This window comes from Alexandromys fortis, unplaced genomic scaffold, assembly GCF_014885135.2.
Source record: "Alexandromys fortis isolate MF-2015 unplaced genomic scaffold, M_Fortis_MF-2015_v1.1 scaffold_11, whole genome shotgun sequence".
In the NCBI taxonomy this organism is placed as follows: domain Eukaryota; kingdom Metazoa; phylum Chordata; class Mammalia; order Rodentia; family Cricetidae; genus Alexandromys; species Alexandromys fortis.
This window is the reverse complement of record NW_026067912.1, coordinates 14,567,913-14,588,338: the sequence shown is the minus strand read 5'-3', so window position 1 is coordinate 14,588,338 and position 20,426 is coordinate 14,567,913. Positions and strand designations below refer to the sequence as shown.

The window sequence follows — 20,426 nt, the reverse complement described above, 5'->3', positions numbered from 1 at the left end:
TTTCTATTAGTCACTGACAGGTTAAACTTCCTATGGCAGTCACCTTTTTTATTTATCTTCTCACTACACTGTGAACATGCTATAGGCAGAATTTCTTCTAATTATTCTTTGTATTTCATGCAATCAGCATAGCATTTGTCCACCATGTGTTCAGTATGTTACAGTTCAAAACTAAATAAGATACATAAAAATCAATAATCTTTCTAAAATATCTACATTACAGAATATTCTATCTTACCCGAGTGGCATTTTCTACATCTAACTGAACTGTTACCGCACCCAACCAACAGTTGTCTCTTTACCATAGGGGATCCCGAGGCGTTCCTGCTCTTTCCTGTAGCCTTCCAGTGCAGCAGCCCATCTTGTCACTTGCTCTGAGGTTTCATCAGAAATAGTTGTGATATGCTTGGTGCCATCTAGAGTTATCACTTGAGCTTCTTCAACGAGATGTGCCTCTGCTTCTGCATGGTGGGCATCTGGATCAATGACCACTTCAACCGTTTCCGCAGTTTTAACAATTTCAAGAATGTTTAGCTTTGGCTCAATTCCTAACAGTGAATAGAAAAAAAAAATACAAATTTAAATAAAACCATAAGACACAAAGAGCTAAAAGTAAAGTTTATTTTTCCAAATTAAGAGTAAAAATGATGTTCCTAAAATAATGAGAAACTGAAAAGATCTTATTTTTAAATACAACTCAACAGAAACAGTACCATTTTAGTAATTATAATGTGATTGCACAGAAGAATGCTCGAGCACTGTTTTACTGCCATGCTGGGGATCAAACACAGGGTCTCACACGTAAGAGGGAAGTACTCTGACACAGTTGTATCCCCAGTCTAGGATCAGAAGCTGATAATATATTTAAAGATCGAAAATAATCATGTCCAAAATTTATCCTGAAATGTTGAAAAATAAAAAAGTGTGCTTGAAGAAAAAAAAAGAGCAAATGTATTAAAATTTAACATCTAGTATTCTAAGGCTTAGCAATAATTCACACCTAAGCACACACACTTTTAAATGTTACCAACATACACCACATGGTGCCACTTCTTACATGAGTAATAAAGAAAAAAGACGAAGGTACTGACAAGAATAAAAAAAAAAAGAAACTAGAGAGTGCAAAGGAGGAGCTACATATTCTTCAAGATTTTACAAACTTTCTAAGAGAGCTAAAAATCAGACTGTCCTCTTTCTCAAACAAACAGGACCTCATGAAGCCCAGCCTAGCAACAAACTCACTACAAAGTTTAGGAGCAGTTCAAATTCCTATTCCCTGCTTCTGCCTTCCAAGTGTCTGGACGACAAACTGACTGTGCTTGGTCATCCGCCTTCTTTTGACTTTACTGCTCGTAGGGTTGTGTGTGTGTGTGTGTGTGTGTGTGTGTGTGTGTGTGTGTGTACAGGTGTGTAAGTAGAGGTATGTGTATGCACATGAAAGGCAGAGTTGATGTGGGGCGTCTTCTATCTTTCTCCACCTTATTTTTTCAGTCAGGATATTTCAGTGAGCCTGACCCTCACCAATTCATTTTGACTGGAAAGTCAGCCAGCCACAAAGGGTTTCCTTTTTCTGTTCCCCAACACTGCCATCACAGGTAAGAACTACTGTGTCCACTTTTACACAGCGCTGGGATCTTGACTCAGTTCTTCATGCTCACTCACAAGCACTGTACAGACTGAGCCATCTCCTCAGCCCTTGTCTTCCATCCTAAACATCCTGCTGACTTTGCTCAATTAAATTCACATCAATTAACCCAAATCCTAAAGATATTCAAACCCTATTATTATTAAGAACTGTAGTTCCTGTGGAAAGGACAGAAACAAAGTTGAAGTGATTATCACTATGGAGACTCCTCCAGTGGAGATTTAGTCAGGCAAAAACTTAAAGCTATTTCAGAATTATGTTTAGAAATTATACCCTAAGAACAATGGTATACAACTAACTGTACATGAGATAAATAGTACTTATTAAAAATAAAATGAAATGTTAAGGGCAGGAGTGGGGTGAATATGATAAAAATAAAATGAAATTCTCAAGGAGTAAAAATGTTAGAAGTCAGGAGGTGGGTGGCACATGCCTTTAAGCCCAGCACTGGGGAGGCAGACCGATCTTTTATTAAGCCATCAGAGAAACAAGAGCTCAATTTGTAAACACCTGCCAATAAAGTAACTCACCTTGGTAAGAAATTACCTGTACACTAAGCTGTACAGTTCCATCTGTTTTGACGCCTTGGTCAAATAAACTTCGCTCTGGATCCAGCTAAACATGTGTAAGAGAGTAAGCAGAGTATTTTAGTTTAATCATCAGACAAGTTACTATCTATGGTTAGTATAAAGCAGTGTACCAAACAGAATAATTTCTGAGCATACTAATCAAATTATAAGAATGCATTTAATTATCAAAGATGTCATACCATTTATTTGCTAAAACTAAAAATATTTTCACCTCTGAAGAAGTGGAAGCCAGCAAAAACCCACCAAATTAATTTTTCTATTCTGGTGGGGCTGAGGACTAACTACAGTCAGGGAGGGCCTCATGTGCCAAGCAGACATTCTGCAGCCATTCCCTACTGCTGCAAAATTATTTTAAGTGGCAGTTTTTCTAGGGGAGCTGCAATCTCAGCTGGGATCTTAAATAACATCCAAGGGGAATTCATTCTGCAATTACATTTAAAGTACAAGATAACGCAATGTTTATCAGAAAAGGAAGGATGTTAATTAGTGGCTGACAACTTATCTACGTTTACTAACATATTCATGCCGTATCGACCTTGTAACCAATGCCACATATTAAATCTTAGGATTCACTCTGAAGTCTCTGACCACAAAGTTAATAAAATTAAAGGACTCACGACCGAATACTGGATCTACTTTGGTCATAATTCCTTATCCTTGGAACACTGGCACTATTTTCCCTGTATATCTCCTTCTAATGAATGCATTTCCTACCATGGCTTATTAAGAAAATAAAAATAATCTTGACCTCTGATATTGTATCACTATCTTAGAACAGACTTCCATCATAAGTACCTTATGTGTCTAGATGTGTCTGCACATACATTGCTGAACACACAAATTGTCCTTTCACTCTTTTTTTTTTTTTTCGAGACAGGGTTTCTCTGTGGCTTTGGAGCCTGTCCTGGCACTAGCTCTGTAGACCAGGCTGGTCTCGAACTCACAGAGATCCGCCTGCCTCTGCCTCCCGAGTGCTGGGATTAAAGGCGTGCGCCACCATCGCCTGGCTTCCTTTCACTCTTAATATCAAGAATTCAGTCATGTTACAATCACAATTTCCATTATTTACAATATCTTATACATAAAACCTACAGTATTAAGTGGACTTTATATCCAATTTTAACAGGAACAAAACAAACATATAACACATTGGATTGGCTACATATGGCAGTTTCTATTCCTTAATGTAAATCTTTGCTAAACACTGAAGTCTTGTCTGGACATCAAGATTTTCCTCCAGGTCTAGGGACACTAGCATTATCCCCTAGAAGCTGTGGTCTATGTCTCAGTTCCTGAATATGGCAGCACACTAAGAGAAGGACAAACAGGGACACAGCTCCAGCATGGTTGCTTGTGTAACATATTCCTCACAGAAGTACATCTCATTGATTGCTCCTGTAACTTTTAAGTTAGCATTTATCTGACGATGCCAAGGCTTTCCCAGAAGTAGCAGGTACTAATGCCAAATGCATGTTTGCACTGAAGGGGAACAGAAGCTGCCAGGCTCACATTCTTTGTTCAGCTGAAGAAACACGTTAGGAGGGTGTGAAAAGCCTACAGACCCAAGTAGCTCAAGTTAATGATATGATTCACACATCCATTTATCCAGAAAATGCTTACTGGGAAACTATGATAAAATAGGTACTTTGTAGGCCATATTTCATTATGAGGCCAAGTATTCTATCTATCATTGCAGATATAACTAATAAAATGGTGATTTTTAATGATAGTTGGGATCATTTGGAAGTGTTTTGCAAGTGTTTAACTCAATATAGCTCTTGCTCAGACTTTTAGTGACTACTTTGAATTCTGAATTTATGTATTGAAAACTCTATTTTAAACATTTACTTTTATGATACTTATAAACATACACTCATGCAGGTGAGCATTATGTAGGAACAATTCCTTGAAGTAAAACTGTTGGGCATTTCATACTTCTAATAAGATACTAAATGTCAATTGCTTTCAAAATACCATATTCATTTATCTTCTCATTACTAAGAAGAAAATTTAACATGTTCTTTTAAGTGCATACAACCATTGTCCCTAATTTTAGAAGAGCAATATCTAATTACCATTAACATTTACCATACACACATTAAAAGAAAAAGGTTAAAATATCACTAATAGCAACTAATGCATAAATTCTATTAACACATTTCAATTTACTTTATAACAGAACCTTGTTTAATAGTAATTGAAGAGGACCTGAATTTTTAAAATATTAAGTCAAAGTTCTGTGATATATGGAAAAATGGTATTTCAAGACAGGCGTGATGATTACAAACAGCAAAGATTAAAGTGAAGCAAGCAATTCCAAAGAATGACAAAATATACATTCATGTTAATGTGAGAAAAGTGAACAGATGCTAGGAGTAAGTTTAAGAAAAGTCTTGAAAAACTATTTCCACAATCTTACTCAGGTTACTACTTCTTATACATCAAAGAAGTATCACCTGGGAAAAGGTGAAACAAGTCTGTGAGAATGACTGAAACATACTATAATTCTACAAGGGAAACATTTCAAACTTAATACCAGAACCAATGCAAACGCAGTTGATGTGGGATTCCCCTCTGTATGTTGTGAATACCATTGGCTACTAAAGGAACTGGCTTGGCCTGTTGATAGGGTAGAACAGAGCTAGGTGGGGAAAACTAAACTGAATGCTGGGAAAAAGAAGGCAGAGTCAAAAGAAGCCATGTAGCCCTGCCGGAGACAGATGCTGGAACTTTATCCCGTAAACCACAGCCTTGTAGAGATACACAGATTAATGGAGATAGGTTAATTTAAGATATGAGCTAGTCCGAGACACGCTAAGTTACTGGCCAAACAGTATTGCAAATAATATGGTTTCTGTGTGATTATTTTGGGGCTGAGTAGTCGGGAAACAAACAAGCGGCCTTCCTACTACAGGCAATACAGTTTAGTCAATGGACCTCCTCCTATAGAAGTCAAGTCAGCCAGCACAGACTGCAGTGCTTCCCATTACTCCATTTTTATATTGATTTTATTTCAGATTTATGAAAGTAAAAAGTAACAAGTGACTTATTATTCAATTTTATTACTCAACCCTTTAAATTTCAGATACAGGTAATTTTATAAAAGAATTTTCATTTCTAAATGGTCAAAAATATAAAATCATAGATTTAGTCTACTTATCAATATCCATAGAGATGAACCTTACCTGAATATCTTGCAGGCAAATTTCATGAGCATCTAAAGAACACTGCAGTCTTGGTTCTAGTAGTTTCTTTAAATTGCCTATTGGTTCATTGATGTCTATGGCCTGGCTTATACATTCAGCTGGTGTATAGGTCTGTTCCACAATGCTAATTATTAATGGAGATGAAGGTTAATAATTACATTATCCTGATGTAAAGGTAACACTATGCTCAAAACAAAATTAATACCAAAACACACAGTCTTTGAAATTCTTGTCTATGTTCTGTACTAGTTTCTTCTTTGATGCTGTTAAGACTAATGTTGTTGATGTGAACACCAATCTCATAGCTAATTTGAAACTTAAAGCACTCCTGAAAACATACTTAGTCATGCATACAAATATATGCCAGCACATAAGTATTAGGTGTATACTCTCTATACAGAAGTGTGCACCTTTATATTACATCTCAAGTTATTTTCAAGATTTTAGGCCTAAAAACATGGCAATACACTATACCCTTAAAATCTGTAAAGCTTATTGGGAAGGTGGCACAAGCCTGTAATCATAGCATTTAGGATCACAGAGGGAAGAGAATCAGTTCAAGGCCATTCTCCAGCCTTAGTTCTACAGAGAAATATAAACCAGCCTGGGCTATATGAGACCCTATGTCAAAACCCAAAACAAAATGAAACAACAATAAAATCAAAACTTTGTATATCATTTCTACTAATCAATTTCCTTCCTGATATAATCTAGTAAATATAAATTGCTAAGGTCTGACAATATAAATACTTCCAATTTGATGTGAATACCAGTTATTGGGTTTTTGAGACACAGTTTCTCTTCATAGCCCTAGCCGTCCTGAACTCACTATACAGACCAAGCTGGCCTAGAATTCATGGAGACCTACCTGCCTCTCTACCTCCTGAGTGCTTAAAGGCTTGCAGCACCACTGCCCAGATGGTCTTGGGAAATTATTGCTCCTTAAACCTTACTTAGCTCTTTTGCCCTGTTACTTCACAATCCAAATAGGTTTAAAGCCTTGACAAGCAGTTGCACACATCTCTTGTAAATGCTTAGAGGGAAAAGAGAAGACTGAGAAAGTAGTATTTACTGAATTAAATTTCACAACATATTTACTTTAAATATAATTTAAATAAAAATCTCTTTACAGTTAATAAAATATGTATCAAAAGTAAGTATGAAGCGGCAGCTGGACATGAGCTGGTTCTGAGCACCCATGTCAGGTGCCTCTCACCTCAACGTTGGCTAGTTGCATGGTGAGCTGATGCTTTTGCCTCTGCTGGTACCTGAATTCACCTACATATACTAAGACACATAACTAAAACACACCTAATTAAAAATAAAGCCAGGTGGTGGTGACATACACCTTAAATCCGAGCACTCAGGAGGCAGAGACAGGTCTATCTCTATGAGTTCAAGGCCAGCCTGGTCTACAGAGTGAGTTCCAGGACAGGCTCTAAAGCTACAGAGAAATCCTTTCTCGAAAAATCAAAAAAAATAAAATAAAATAAAATAATAAAAATAAAAAGGTAAAAATTTTTATTAAAATGCAGCACAGGTGAATGGCTAGGGATGACTCAATAGGCTAGCACTTGCTGTACAGGTCAAGGATCAGCATTTGCATCCTCTGAACCCATGTAAAGCCAGGCATGGTAGCCCACATCTCAGCTGTGCTCCTACAGTAAGATGGGAGACAAGGAAGGAAAGTCTTAGGCCAGTTGGGTGAGACTAGGCAGCAGTAAACACAAGAGCTCTGTTTAAACAAGCTGGATACCGAGGACCCACATCTGAGGCTGACCTCTGACTTCCACATGTGTGCTGTGGCATGCAGGCATCCACATTCAAAACACAAACATGCATAAATGTGTGAGTGTACACACATACATACACAATTTATTATTTTATTTTTACTTATTTTTCAAATATAAGGATATACATATAAATATATACATTTGTCCTTAAAATATTTAAAATTTACAAAACAGAACCATTCATGATTAAAAACAATATTATTTCAAAGTAACAGTACATTATTACTATTGGTCAATGTAATGAATGTTCTGTTGATTAAAAGAACACTTTGGGCATATTTTTTGGCTATTAAGCACAGAAACCTGTCCTTTTTAGTAACAATGATTTTTAAAAGATCCAAATGTTACTTTAAAGCAGATTATAAAATTTCACTTTTATGAATACTGAGTATTAAGTTCTCCAAAGTTTCCTGTTGTAAAGTTACAAACCTTGGGAATCTAAAAATCTTAATATGCAGTTTCTTTTGAAGGAATATGGTTAATCATACATTACTGTTTCTCAATTCCAGCAATGGCCTCCATGTTAGCCACATGGTAACAGCTAGTCTCCCACCCAGACATATGCAAAGGGCCTGTGATAAATACTACAGACTCTATGAAGCATTTGGAGGTGTCTGAGTGCATAGAAAAAGACATGCTAGGCTCCAATTTTGTAGCTCCTTCCAACCTGAACAAGGGTTGAGCTGAGTGACCAAACGCTGCAAGGTTTCTTAGGCTGAGTTATGTAAAAGGCACCATGGCTTCTACCTTGGTCCCCCTCAGCTTAGCTGAAAAGCCATAGAGAAAGCTTCACTGGACACACGGACATTTCCTTCCCAAAATAGCAAGAGTGATCTTTTGGCATATACTATAGCTTCAGATCACTCTCAGGTGACTGCAGACCATACTGACAACTTAACTACACGCTCTTAAACTACTTGAGTCAAAGCCACCCAGCTAGGCTGATCCCTAGTTCCTGACTCTCTGAAACACTCATCAGTAATAAAATAAGAGAATCACTCATTCGGTTCTTCTGCTGCATTAAGGACAAATAAATGGAATGCTCTTTTCAGCACTGATGTTTAAATTTTAGCTATCTTCACAGCTTAGCACCCTCTAGATCTAAGTCATCCCACCGGCCTTTTGCTACTCTACAGAAGTCCACTAGAGCCTTTCAGTTCCACTGTTTTGTCTCCAGCTTTAGAGTAAAAGAGCACCTCAGCTACCACCTCCCACAACCTTCTTATGGACTCCAGTCTGTCTCTATCAGTCTCTCCCTTGACTCTGAATCATCATAGCCTCCTCTGTCATTCCAAGAAGTGGCATGTTTACTGTGCTGGACCAGTATGTCTCCTCAAATATTATAAGACTTTCATAAGGTCATTTCAATATCTTATTTTACTTATTTTATTCCTGACAGTTACCAATATACAGCAGTTATTCATAAATAACTATTGTTAAATTCAGGTTGAATTAAACTGTCTTTGAAATAAAAGTGACCAGCATTTAGTGAAAGAATTAAAAAAAAAAATCAAGGAAATGCCTTTTAGATGGGGGTGGGGCTGGTTTTTTTTTTTTTATAACTGTGTGATCATTAATTATCAACTAAGTTTACTACTGCTTCTATTTCAGAAATGCCTTTCTCCCTGAGCTACAAACCTATTAAGTCAGAGGGAAAACAAAAATAAACATATTGGCCTGCTCCTTGAGGGTAACCCGTATACCAGTAGTAGTAAACCTAATCAGTTCAGAAATGCCAACCTTTCTTCTGTGCACTCAGGTTTCTCAGTTCCATCAATCTCAATTTCTATCAGTTCTTCTGCTTCTCTCTTAGTCATGGCTGAAATATTTCAAATGTTCAGTCCTGGAAGAGTTAAATTTTAAGAGATTTTTAAACATCTTTGGCATAAACAAAAATGCTTTGCAAGAAAAAGACCAAATCTGAATAAAAGAGGGAGAAAACAGACGTGCTCTTTATATACGTGAAAGCTCGCACACAGCATTTATAAACTGGCTTTTGTTTAAATTGCCATTTATTAGCCTGCTTTGGCGATTTCATTATTTATTGGAACTTGCTGGCCCAGTCTAAGTCAGTAAGTTAATTCAAGACACTACAAAAGCAAATGAAAATTATAGCAACTATATTAAAGCAACTTGGTTTCCAACCTGAAGCTTAACATGGAGATGGATTACAAATGTCTAGCTAATGGCCTGGCGGTGGTGGCTCACGTCTTTAATCCCAGCACTTGGGAGGCAGAGGCAGGCGGATCTCTGCAAGTTCGAGGCCAGCCTGGTCTACAAGAGCTAGTTCCAGGACTGGCTCCAAAGACCCAGAGAAACTCTGTCTCGAAACCCCACTCCCCACTCCCCCAAAAAATATCAAATCTGATTAGAAGTTAAAGACTGAAGATCTCCCTTCTGGTGAAGAGCACATGCATTTTCAAAACCACCCTTTTTCTTTCCAGTCCTGTAGATTCAAGGTTTTTTAGTTGCCAGAAGTATCTGGTGAACCATGCTAATTCAGTACTTGGCTTCTGTCTGCACTCCTGACTTTTCCAACTTAACATCTCAGGACTTAATTCACTACTTCACCCAAGATCCACTTCTGTACTTGTAGTACAGGTACAATGGACTTAGGCCCATCTGGGTACGCACGCAAATAAGAAAAAAAAGGTGCTAAAGAGGTGGCCAGTATCTTGTGGAGTTAAAGACTGTGTGGTACCTAAGAACCGAACGACGGTGAATCTGTTCAAATCCTTTGCTCTTGCCAGCACTCAGGCCTAATGTTAGTCCAAACTCCCTATAGGTTTTTAAAACCTGCATTTACTTACTGCTAGGCGTGATGGTACACTCCTTTAATGCGGGTGCTCAGAAAGCAGAGAGGCACACAGACCTCCGCATTCTAGGCCGGCCTAGACTAAATAGCAAGTCTCCGGTCAGCCAGGGCTAGACAGTGAGATATGCGTGTGTCTGCGTGTGCGCACGTGTGGAGGTCAGAGGGCTGCTTGTGGCTGTCAGGTCTCTCCTGGCACTTCAGTTTCAGGGGCTGAGCACAGGCAGCAGTTGGTTTTACCCATCGAGCCATCTCACTGGCCTACCTATGGATTTTCAAATGACTACTCGTCCTCATGAAACGAGGTATTGGCACCATTCTCTGTGCTGTTAACCCCAGGGTGGAATCCCTATACTCCATCGTGTTCGCTGCACTACTGCAACGGGGGAAACGGGAGCTGGCAAGCTACTTAATTAACATCGATCTCTTCGAAAACAGAAAGTCAGTATAAAGATCATCAGTGCGGTGGCACTGGCGCGACTTTCAGACAGTTCTAGAAGGAAAACTAGGGGTGGAGTGCGGGAATCGCTGAGTCGGGCGACAGAGACCCGAGAGGGCCGCGACTACGTGGAGAGTCAGGGCGCCGGGCCCGGATCGCGGCGGGCGACGAGCGCGTCCTCAGCGTCCCGCCGCGCGGCCCCGGACCTGGCCGCTCCCCGCGCCCCTCCCCTCGGCTCCCCGCACAGCCTCTCCCGCCCCTCCCCACCCGGCTCCCTCAAGTCTCCACGAACGGAAATGGGAGTCACAACGCCGGGGACCAGCGGAAACAAAACACAGAGGCGGCCGCGGGGGGGCCGCGGCGAGGGGGAAGAGCCCCGGAACCAGGCCGGCCGCGCGGGCCCGCACTCCCCCGCCAGCCCGCGGCCGCACTCACCAGCTCCGGAATCCGCCCCGTGGCCCTCGGCCGCGCTCCAGAGCCGGCTGGGAACGGCGGCGGCGCGGGTTCCACGTGCAGCGCCTCTCCGGGTAAGCCGCACCGCGCCCGCGACTCGCAGAGTGAGGCCCCGGGGCCCTTCCCGCGGAATCGGCGCCAAGGAACCTCAGCCCCTCTCCCGCCTCCCAGGCACCCCTGGGCCTGGAACTACAACTCCCAGCAGGGTGCGCGACACGAACGCCCGTGGCAACGGAGGCTCACGAGGCACAAACGCCCCAAGCCGCTTGGTTTGACGCGCTCGCTTTACCCCCACACTGCATCCGCCTCCCCAACCCCAAGGAACAAGACGCTGACTCCGAAGGGAGCTTGAACTAGGAGAGAGAACAAAGTACGCATGCGTAAAGGGCACTGTTTCCAAGAGGGAAAGAGAGGTGAAGTTAAGTGAAGGGAAGATGGCGGAGGCTTAGCTAGGGGACCCGGAAGCACTTACCCTCCACTTCCTCCTCCTGTTTGCCTTTTGTCTCACCTAGAGGCGTCCGGTCGCGGACTGTCTCCGAGGCGCTTCCTGTCCGGTGAGCGTCGAACGACTGAAGCGGTGGCCCACAATGCATTGCGATGGCGGTTAGTCGTGTGTAGGCGGAGCCAGGGCCGGAAGTAGAGCGGTGGCGGCGGCGGTGACTCTGGCAGCTCGGGACTGAGTGCAAGGTGACTGGGAGGGTAAAGTAGGCTAGCGCGGCCTCTGGGGACAGCGATTCTGGGTTTCTTCACGAGTCCAGGGCTGCCCATCACCTCTGCTCTAGTGGGAGAGCGTAGCCCTGTGCCCTTGGCACCTTCACGGCCTGGCCTGAGGTCACAGGGTGACCTCGGCCCTGCAGGGTATTCAAGTTTGCCTTAGGCACAATAAATACGACCGTTAATACCCTTTTGGGAGCAGAACGGGCCAGCACGAAAGGCAGAAAGGCGGGGTGGTGGGTCTGCAGCCCGCCTGGGGCAACCCAAGGTCAGAAGAAGCTGGTGAATTAGACCCGAGCAGGTCGTGTTCCTTAAGGCGAGAAAGGGCACCAGTCACATCCCAGAAGTTTGCCTCTGGTCTAGAAACGTTGGTGCTAAAACAGCTTTGTGGATTGACTTCATGAGTAGATACTAACAGGCAGGAAACGGGCTAGCTTTTGCCGGACTTGTCGGTCATCGCTATAAATAGAAGAGCCATGCTCCTTCCCAGTGCTACTCCTCTGGGTTTGAACGTCTTTCGATTTTTTTTCTTCCCCATTCCTTCTCCAGTATTTTAATATTAGAGCCCGAACAGGCAGCTAGCTCCTGATAGTTTATCAGTACAGAATTTGTCACAGAGGATGCTTTACACTTATGGTGGCATTTGCCTTCTATGGACTAGTGAACGGTCCATAGACACTGTTGAATCTGAAACAGTGGAAGGCAATAAAAAAGCAGCACCGAGTAGCTTTGGTAAGAGAATATGTGCTCGTGTTGTGGATGATCGTGTAGGATTTAGGAGGTGAATATACACATACATTCTTGGTTGGGGCTCAGGAAGTAGGTATGTTAGGAGTGTGTGTTGAGAATCAGTACTTTGATGATTCATTATTGAGAAGGAAAGCTGTATTTTGCCTATTTTGTAGAAGAAGTGACAGTGTTTGTAGTCAGCTTGGGAGCAGGTTGGCTGTAGGATGTTTGGTAAACAGTAACCTTCTGTAGACATAATTTTTATCATCTGTAAGCAAGACTAGGAACACCTTGCCCTAATAACTCTTTAAGGGTGTTTTCCTTCACTGAGCAATATAGTTTCCAAATTTCCTAGGGCTAAACAAATATTGTTGCCTTACTGATGTATGTTGTGTCTTCTTAAATTTCCAGAAAAAAGAACAGACATTGAGTTGGGCGATATTTTCTTACTATAAGGTCTTTTTGGTTATTTGTTGGCTTGTAGTCCTTTCACCTGTATAATCCTCTGGTAGATTATGAGTGACACAGTAATCAAGACTTTAATTCCTTCAAATGTTTTTATCCAGGCCAATGAATAATATTTCTCTTATCTGCTTATTTGATTTCTTTAAGGAGTACTAAATGTTATTCCAGGCATTGTTGAAGTTGGTATTATTGACACTTTGGACTGGATAACTCTTTGAAGTGAGGAGCGTGGGGAGGGTTATTTTTCATGTTGTAGGGAGCATAGACTTATTCCTGATCTCTACCCACTAGAGGCCACTTGCATCCACCCTATTCAGGACAACTAAAATTGTCTTCACACAACAAATATGCCCTGGGAGAAAAAAAATTGCTGCTTTCACCTACACTTAGTAACCACTGTGCCAGGCTGCTGGTTTACAGTTAATGTTTTTCAAATTTTCAGCGATAAAGGGGTACTTCAACCCCTCCATGCAGGTCTGTCTGTCTCTCTGACTGTGTGCCTGTCTGTGCATCTGCGTGTGTTTATTTAGGTATATGTGGGCACATCTGCACGTGTTTCTCTACCAGCCAGAGGCCAACCTCAGCTGTTACTCTTCAGTATACTATGCGTCGTGTTTTTTTGAGACAGGGTCAGTCTAAGATCTAGCCTAGAAGACTAGGTTATCAACTGAGCCCCAAACATCTGCCCGCCTCTGCCTCCCCAGTGCTGGCATTATAAGCTTACTGCCAATCTTGACTTTAAAAACAAACAAAACAAAGCAAAACTCACAGGTTCTGGGAATCAAATGCTGTCTCTCTACCACCACTTTTGGAATTGTTGTCATTACTAAATTCAAGAGTCAAATTAGTCAAATTGCTGAAAAGATTTTTAAATCCTTGTTCTAGCTGCTCCATTAACGTAAACCAGTAGCAGTAGCCCACTGCTAGTGGTCCTGTCACAGTTCAGTAGGAGTTCATCAGGCAGGCTCAGAAAAAAATAGATCTAGGGGAGAGCAGGAGAAGGATGTTGGCATAGCAGGTTTTCCTCAGGGGTTTGAAGGGCCCTTTATCACTGACAGTTCGAGAGGCATTAACTATATGACAGCAGACTACGGCACAATCATTGTTAAACAGATGTGAAGTGGCAGAGGGCTGGTTTTATTTCCCAGGGCACATTTATTGTAAAGAGATGTTATGAAGATGTCCATTAAAGTGTGGATACCTTCTATTGCCATTTCACTATTGTTTGTTATAAGCTAAGTCTAGATCAGGAGAAATTTTTCTTCTACTGTTTCATCCTCTCTGTCTTTTCCTTTTGGGCTTACTGCTTGAGTGTATTTGTTGTCATTTGGAATGTTTTTACATTTGATCTTTAGATTATTAAGTCAGGTCTTAAGAATTATCCTGTCCTTTAATGTATCTAGCAACAGTTTTACCTAGAAAATTAATTTGTTTTAGCTTTAGCAGGTCTAAGGACTTGAAAGGTTTTAAGCTCTGATTTTTAAACTTTTGACTTTGACCTCCTGCAAACTCTCTGATGAACTTGTATCATCTAATCTCTGTTACTACAGGACTTACTTGGCGTGGATGCTATTTTTCTTTGCTGTTTCTTTTGGAAGCTGATTTGGTTGTTACAGTGCTAAGTGGCTAGGATCCTGCTGTTAGCAGACAAAACTGTTTCCTTCCTGTGGGCCTGTGAAGTGGAAATTTTCAGCCTCTCATTCCTGGCTAAGACAACTGTCTTTGCTCTCTTTGTCCAGCTCCCTTTTTGCCCTTTGCGGGGTCATGGAAACAGGCACATTATAAGCACATCGTCCTTTCCTCCTGGAGACAAGCAGTGTTTTTGAACAGCCTCACCTCACTGTTTCCTCAGGTCCATCATGGGCAACAAAGCACCACCCCAGATTTTGTGTTTTCTTTCTGCTTTAACCCTAGTAGACCTCTCAACTGTTCCTATGTCCTTGAGCTTTTCAGTAAAAAGCGGAAGAGTCATTCCATATAACTGTGAAAGTCCATCGTGGGTTGCAGCTGCCTGGGAGAGCTGAGCATGGCGTCTCTGCTCCAGCAGAGCTGTCGGGTCTCTCTCCGGAAGCAGAGCAGAGTCTGACCTCACTTCCTCTTCCGCCCAGAATTCTATTCTGTTTACTCCTCCCATCTATGTTCTAAGCTGAGGCCAAGCAGTTGGTTTATTATAATTTAACCAATGAAATCAACAGATTGATATATGACACTCCCACATCAATTAGGTCTCACCATGTGATGTAGTTCAGGTGTTTTATGAAAAGTACATAATCTTCTGATGCTTGTCTAGTACCAGAGACTCACCATGATTCTTCAGAGGATCTTCAGGCTGTCCTCTCTCCTTCGGTCGGCAGTCTCTGTGAACTTGAGGAGGAACATTGGTGTTACAGCGGTGGCGTTTAATAAGGAACTTGATCCGGTACAGAAACTCTTCGTGGACAAGATAAGAGAGTACAAATCAAAGCGACAGTAAGTGGGCAGATTATGAAGCACATTCAAAGTATGTAGATTTCAGGATGTAAGTCCTAACTGTATTGCCTTTATAAAGGCTCCAAGGACAGTTCCAATAAGTCTGTTACCATTAGAAGTGTAGGCACAATAATGTCATTACAGTAAAATAAGTCAGGTCATAGAAGTACACAGCATCCTGAGGTCATTTGTTAGCTATTTATGAAAATTGGGTCCTGTAGACACTGATTACCTTAACATCATAAAACTAAGAATGATTGGGCAAGACATACAATCAGAGCATTCCAACTGTCATGTTTGGCCTTTTCTATGATGTGATTTGGTTATGTACGTAAACAGCATTTTCTCTTTAAGGATGATATATTGTTGATGTATCTCTGGAAATATCAACGGACAAAAGACTCAAAATGACATGAAGTAAGACCTGGAAAAATAGGATTTCAAACCCACCTATGAGATGAATATCCAATTTATTCAGCATTTGGTTCAACCCCTAAATCTTAGGAAAATGATAAACAGGCGTGTATTTCTTTGGTCATCTATCATTTACAAAGAACATGAGGGCTAACTGATATGGGCTGTGTTGTTTTTACAAAATGCAGATTCTTAAAACCTAATGGAAGTAGAAAGCTTATAAACAAATAAATAGAATCAAATGGTTAGTTGCTAGCTGACATCTAATGTTTGGAGATTAGAAAGGAAAACCATTCTTCCCAACTGGAAGCATTAAGAAAGGCATCTTTGAGACGTTCACGTTTGGGTTTGAAGGAAGTGCTTGGGGTCCTGTCACCCTTTTGATGTCTGTCTCCTGGGCAGCGGTAATCATCTTCCCATTGCAAAAAGGGAAAAAAGAAAGAATTTCCTTGTGATTTTGCTTAGAGCTTGTTCTCAAACAACTGGAAGAAATACCTTTACTATACCAGGTTAAGAATAATAATTTTAAAGACTAGATAGGTAGGCCAGGCTGTGATGGAGCACACCTTTAATCCCAGCACTCGGGAGGCAGAGGCAGACAAATCCCTGTGAGTTCGAGGCCAGCCTGGTCTACAAGAAGTTCCAGGACAGCTAGGACTGTTACACAGGGAAACCCTGTCTCAAAAAACAAACAAACAAAACACCAGAAAACAAAAAAAGACTAGGTAATTGGGAATAGGAAGATTATATCCATTAAGATGGAGAAATGTAAGATTAAGGTGTGGAAATTAGAAAGCATGAAATTTGTTTTTAGAGTTACACACTTTTGATCCCAGAGGTATAGGGCATAGGAGTGTGCACAGTTTCAAGCTTCAACTTTGTAAATGACTGTTGAGTTAGTGTTGTACTGGTTGGTTTTATGTCAGCTTAACATAAGCTAGAGTCATCAGAGAGGAGATTGAGAAAATGTCTCCCTGAGATAGGACCATTGGCAAGCTTATAGCACATTTTCTTAATTGGCGATTACACCGCTGTGGGTGCAGCCACCATGGGCTGGAAGTCCCGTGTTCTGTAAGAAAGCAGTGTGAGCAAGCCATGGGGAGTAAGCCAGTAAGCAGCTCACCCTCATGCATAGCCTCTGTACCAGCTCCTGTCTCTTGGTTCCTGCCTACTTGAGTCCCTGTTCTCACTTTCTTGGAAGATGACCGTGATATGGAAGCATAAGTCACATAAACCCTTACCTCCCCAAGGTGTTTTTGGTTATGGTGTTTCATTATAACAGTAGTAACCCTGACTAAGGCAATTTATTGTCAATGGTTGGACCCATTTGGTTAAAGCTGAAGTGCCAGATAACTATTTTGGAATTCTAATGGTAACTAACCGTGGAATCAATAAAAGTCTTGAGGACTGAGAAGATGGTTCAGTTGGTAAACTTCTAGCATAATAAAGAGGGACCAGAGTTTGCATCCCCAGCACCAGTAGTCACAGCAGCATTTGCCTTTAATCTGAGCATTAGCAGATAGAGGCAGGACATCCTTGGGGTCTTGCTGACCAGCCAGTTTAGCCAGTTTGGGAACTCAAGTTCAGTGGGAGACCACGTCTTCGAAAGACAGAGGAAGTCACTGGATGTCATCATTGACCTCTGGCTTCCATTCATGCATACAACATACGGACCTTGGATATTTGAATGACTGTAATAACTACTCTTTTGTTGAGGTTGTTATTTTTTATTAGTGTGTATGAGTGTTTTGCATGTATTTATATGTGTACCACATGTGAGCCTAGTACCATGTAGATCAGAAGGGGTTGTTAATGGTGAACTGGTTAACTGGTGAACTACTGTTTGGGTGCCGGGAACTGAATCCGAGTCCTCTGTAAGAGCAGCAAGTGTTCCAAGCTCTCAGCCATCTCTCCGGCCCCTTTATCATTTTATTGTTCGGCAGCTGCCAGGCTTAACATTTCAGACCTCCGGTATCTAGGTTTTGCTGGGGATTTGTTTTGTTTTGTTTTATTGGTTTGCGTTTCTTCTTTTTTTATCTGGACTACATCATATTCCATATACTGCAACTCAGATCCTAAGAGAGTCTGATTAGTAAGTATCTTTGAAGCTAACAGACCTTCAGTGTTAGAGATTTGTTTGAAGTTACCGTATCTCTGAAAACGATTCTAAAACAAATGTGAATTAAAATTCAGATACTAAAAAGGTTTCCTTTCCCCGCTGTATGTGTACCTTAAAAAAATCTCTTTAAGCGTGATGGTAAAGAGTAATTTCTGTTTTGTTTTGTTTTTTTAATTAATGCATAAAATCAGTTTTCTTTGTTCACTGTACAATAGGACATCTGGAGGACCTGTTGATGCTGGCCCAGAGTATCAGCAAGATCTGGACAAAGAGCTTTTTAAGCTTAAACAAATGTTTGGTAAAGGAGATATGAATACGTTTCCTACCTTCAAATTTGAAGGTAAGTCTGATCCCAAATTAAGTCTGGGGGATGATTGTAGGTGGAGAATATTCATGTACATTTTTGGGGGGCGTTCATGTGAGGGTCCAGCCTAGGGCCTTGCCTCTGTTATTCAAATGCTGTCACGGATGTATACTTCATTCTTGAGAGGTTTTTGGATTGTTTGGAAGTTAAATGACAATTACGTGGGAATTTCATATAGCCATGGTGTGTTCACAAGGAAGCATTCACGCCACTGTTTTACTTGGATACAGGGCAGCACATGTGTAGATGGAAGTTTCTGTCCCACCTGTTCCAGCGGCCATTCAGTCCCAAAGAAGCATACAGAGGCTTACATTAATTATAAACTGTTTTGCCTATTAGCTCAGGCTTATTATTAACTATCTCTTACAACTTAAATTAACCCATAATTCTTGTCTATGTTTAGCCACATGGCTTGATATCTTTTCTCACCTTGCTTCCTCTAAGTCTGGCTGGTTCCTTTCCTCTTCCCAGAATTCTCTTACTCTGGTTGCCCCACCTATAATTCCTACCTGGCTACTGGCCAATCAGTGTTTTATTAAACCAGTACAAGTGACAAATCTCTACAGTATACAAGAGCATTATCCCACAGCACACGTGAACTATGATACCTTTCTCATCTGATTGGTTTAGATACACAACACCGTTTTATTAGTATGGCATACACTAATAGCGAGCCCTGCCCTCAAAAGCTGTTGAAAGTTTGGCAGTTGTTATGTTTCTTCATACATGTTTAAAAGCAGATGTTTTCTTAAAACTGGTAAACTTCAAGCACTGTAGCTAATCTTGTTATTGTAGTGTGTCTAAGCCTGAAATTTTTCCCTCTTTTTAGATCCCAAATTTGAAGTCTTCGACAAACCCCAGTCCTGAAGAATACTATAAAATCCATCTGGTAATTTAGTTGTACGACTAATTTAAAAAAAAATCAATAAACTTTCATTTCACAGTTATCAAATGTTCTTTAAATTCTTTGACGATATGGAGGATGTGCCTGGGGTTGATTTGTCTCTGCGTTGTTTCATTTTGTTAGAATGAAGGAGATGGAGATTTTGGATAAATCGGGTAAAATTGCCTTGTCCCTACTAGACTCTTCCCATTGTCGGTGCTGTCCTCTTTATAGTGGAGACCATCCCCTAAGGGAATGTTTGCTCTGAAGGGAAGGATGTTATAGTTACCTGTAGTATGATTAATAAAAACCCAGAGACAGAAATGGGGGTCAGCCTGAAGACCTGAAAAACAAAGCAGACAGCCACTGGCTCTTACCTCTGCCTCAGTTTGAAATGACTGTCCTGCCTCCAGGAATCTCAGAATGAGACTGTGAGACTCTCCTCCTGTTTTATATTCCTCTTTAGTGCTGGGATTAAAGGCGTGCACCATTACCACCCGGTTTCTATAGCAGCTAGTGTGACTATTGGAATTAAAGGTGTGTGTACCACTGCCTGGTCTGTAAGGCTGATCAGTGCAGCTCTTTTACTCTCTGAACTTCAGGCAAGCTTTGTTTATTAAAATATAAATGAGATATCGCTACATTTACCTCTGTGTGTATGGGAGGGGGTTTCTGTATATACTTGGCTGCCCTGGGTCTCACTCTGTAGACCAAGCTGGCCTCAAACTCACAATAAATCAACTTGCCTCTGCCTCCCAAGTACTGAGATTAAAGGCATGTGCCACCACCACTTAGTAGTTTATATGTACGTTTTTGAAGGAGTGGTCCTATATCCTTTGTCATAGCTTTCTTAGGAAACTCTGTGTAACTTCCTATTCACAGAAATGTCTGTTGTATCTTAACCACTGTCTGATCAAACTGATGTCCTCATTTTTGCCTGCAGTTTATAGTATGTATGGATTCAGGAGGGGACGGTAGCATCGGGCAAAAGGCTCTATAAGATGTAATTGTATTTAATGTTCATTGGCCCAGCCATAAAAGAGCCAGCAGTTATTTCCTGGGGATGTTGCAGGTCAGGAACTTTATTTCCATCAAAGTTTCAGGAACTGTAGGACCTAAAGGAAGCTAGCCTTTTAAAGGGAAATAGCCTTGTCATCTTACATTGACATATGGGTTCATTAAACCTTTAGCTACCTTGGGGGCAACTGGAGAATAAGATTGCTCTTAACTTTGATGGATTCTGACCAAGTCATTCTCTGTCCGTTTTCTATGCGTATCTCTCCTCATTCGTTCTCCTCACTAATACATCCATACCCAATTAGGTGTACATA

At 41.1% G+C, this 20,426-nt stretch overlaps 2 protein-coding genes across 5 annotated transcripts in view; one reads left to right on the top strand and one right to left on the bottom strand.

Moving 5' to 3' along the window:
• The window catches only part of Gabpa (GA binding protein transcription factor subunit alpha), a 32,288-nt gene extending 20,770 nt beyond the window's left edge, over positions 1-11,518 (bottom strand). For 2 of the 4 annotated variants that reach the window (XM_050138547.1, XM_050138550.1), the window contains exons 1-5: positions 10,921-11,069; positions 8,975-9,077; positions 5,421-5,565; positions 2,176-2,260; positions 303-548 (exon numbers count right to left, since the gene is read on the bottom strand). In XM_050138547.1, the coding sequence (XP_049994504.1) occupies positions 303-548; positions 2,176-2,260; positions 5,421-5,565; positions 8,975-9,051 (553 nt within the window). In that variant the 5' untranslated portion in view covers positions 9,052-9,077; positions 10,921-11,069. Of the gene's footprint in view, positions 1-302; positions 549-2,175; positions 2,261-5,420; positions 5,566-8,974; positions 9,078-10,044; positions 10,685-10,920; positions 11,070-11,410 lie in introns of those variants that run through there. The other 2 variants (XM_050138548.1, XM_050138549.1) reach the window with 2 other exon arrangements.
• Positions 11,477-19,164, top strand: Atp5pf (ATP synthase peripheral stalk subunit F6). The gene is made up of 4 exons (XM_050138560.1): positions 11,477-11,625; positions 15,137-15,315; positions 18,064-18,188; positions 19,042-19,164. The coding sequence occupies exons 2-4, from the start codon at positions 15,152-15,154 to the stop codon at positions 19,077-19,079; spliced, it is 327 nt and encodes a 108-aa protein (XP_049994517.1). The 5' UTR covers positions 11,477-11,625; positions 15,137-15,151; the 3' UTR covers positions 19,080-19,164.
• The last annotated feature ends 1,262 nt before the right edge of the window (positions 19,165-20,426 follow it).

Excerpts from the sequence above, each read along its gene's own strand:
- Atp5pf (XM_050138560.1), top strand. The coding sequence starts at position 15,152 with ATGATTCTTCAGAGGATCTTCAGGCTGTCCTCTCTCCTTCGGTCGGCA. Across the intron at positions 15,316-18,063 it reads GAGTACAAATCAAAGCGACA|GACATCTGGAGGACCTGTTG; the intron begins GTAAGTGGGCAG and ends ACTGTACAATAG. Across the intron at positions 18,189-19,041 it reads TCCTACCTTCAAATTTGAAG|ATCCCAAATTTGAAGTCTTC; the intron begins GTAAGTCTGATC and ends CCCTCTTTTTAG.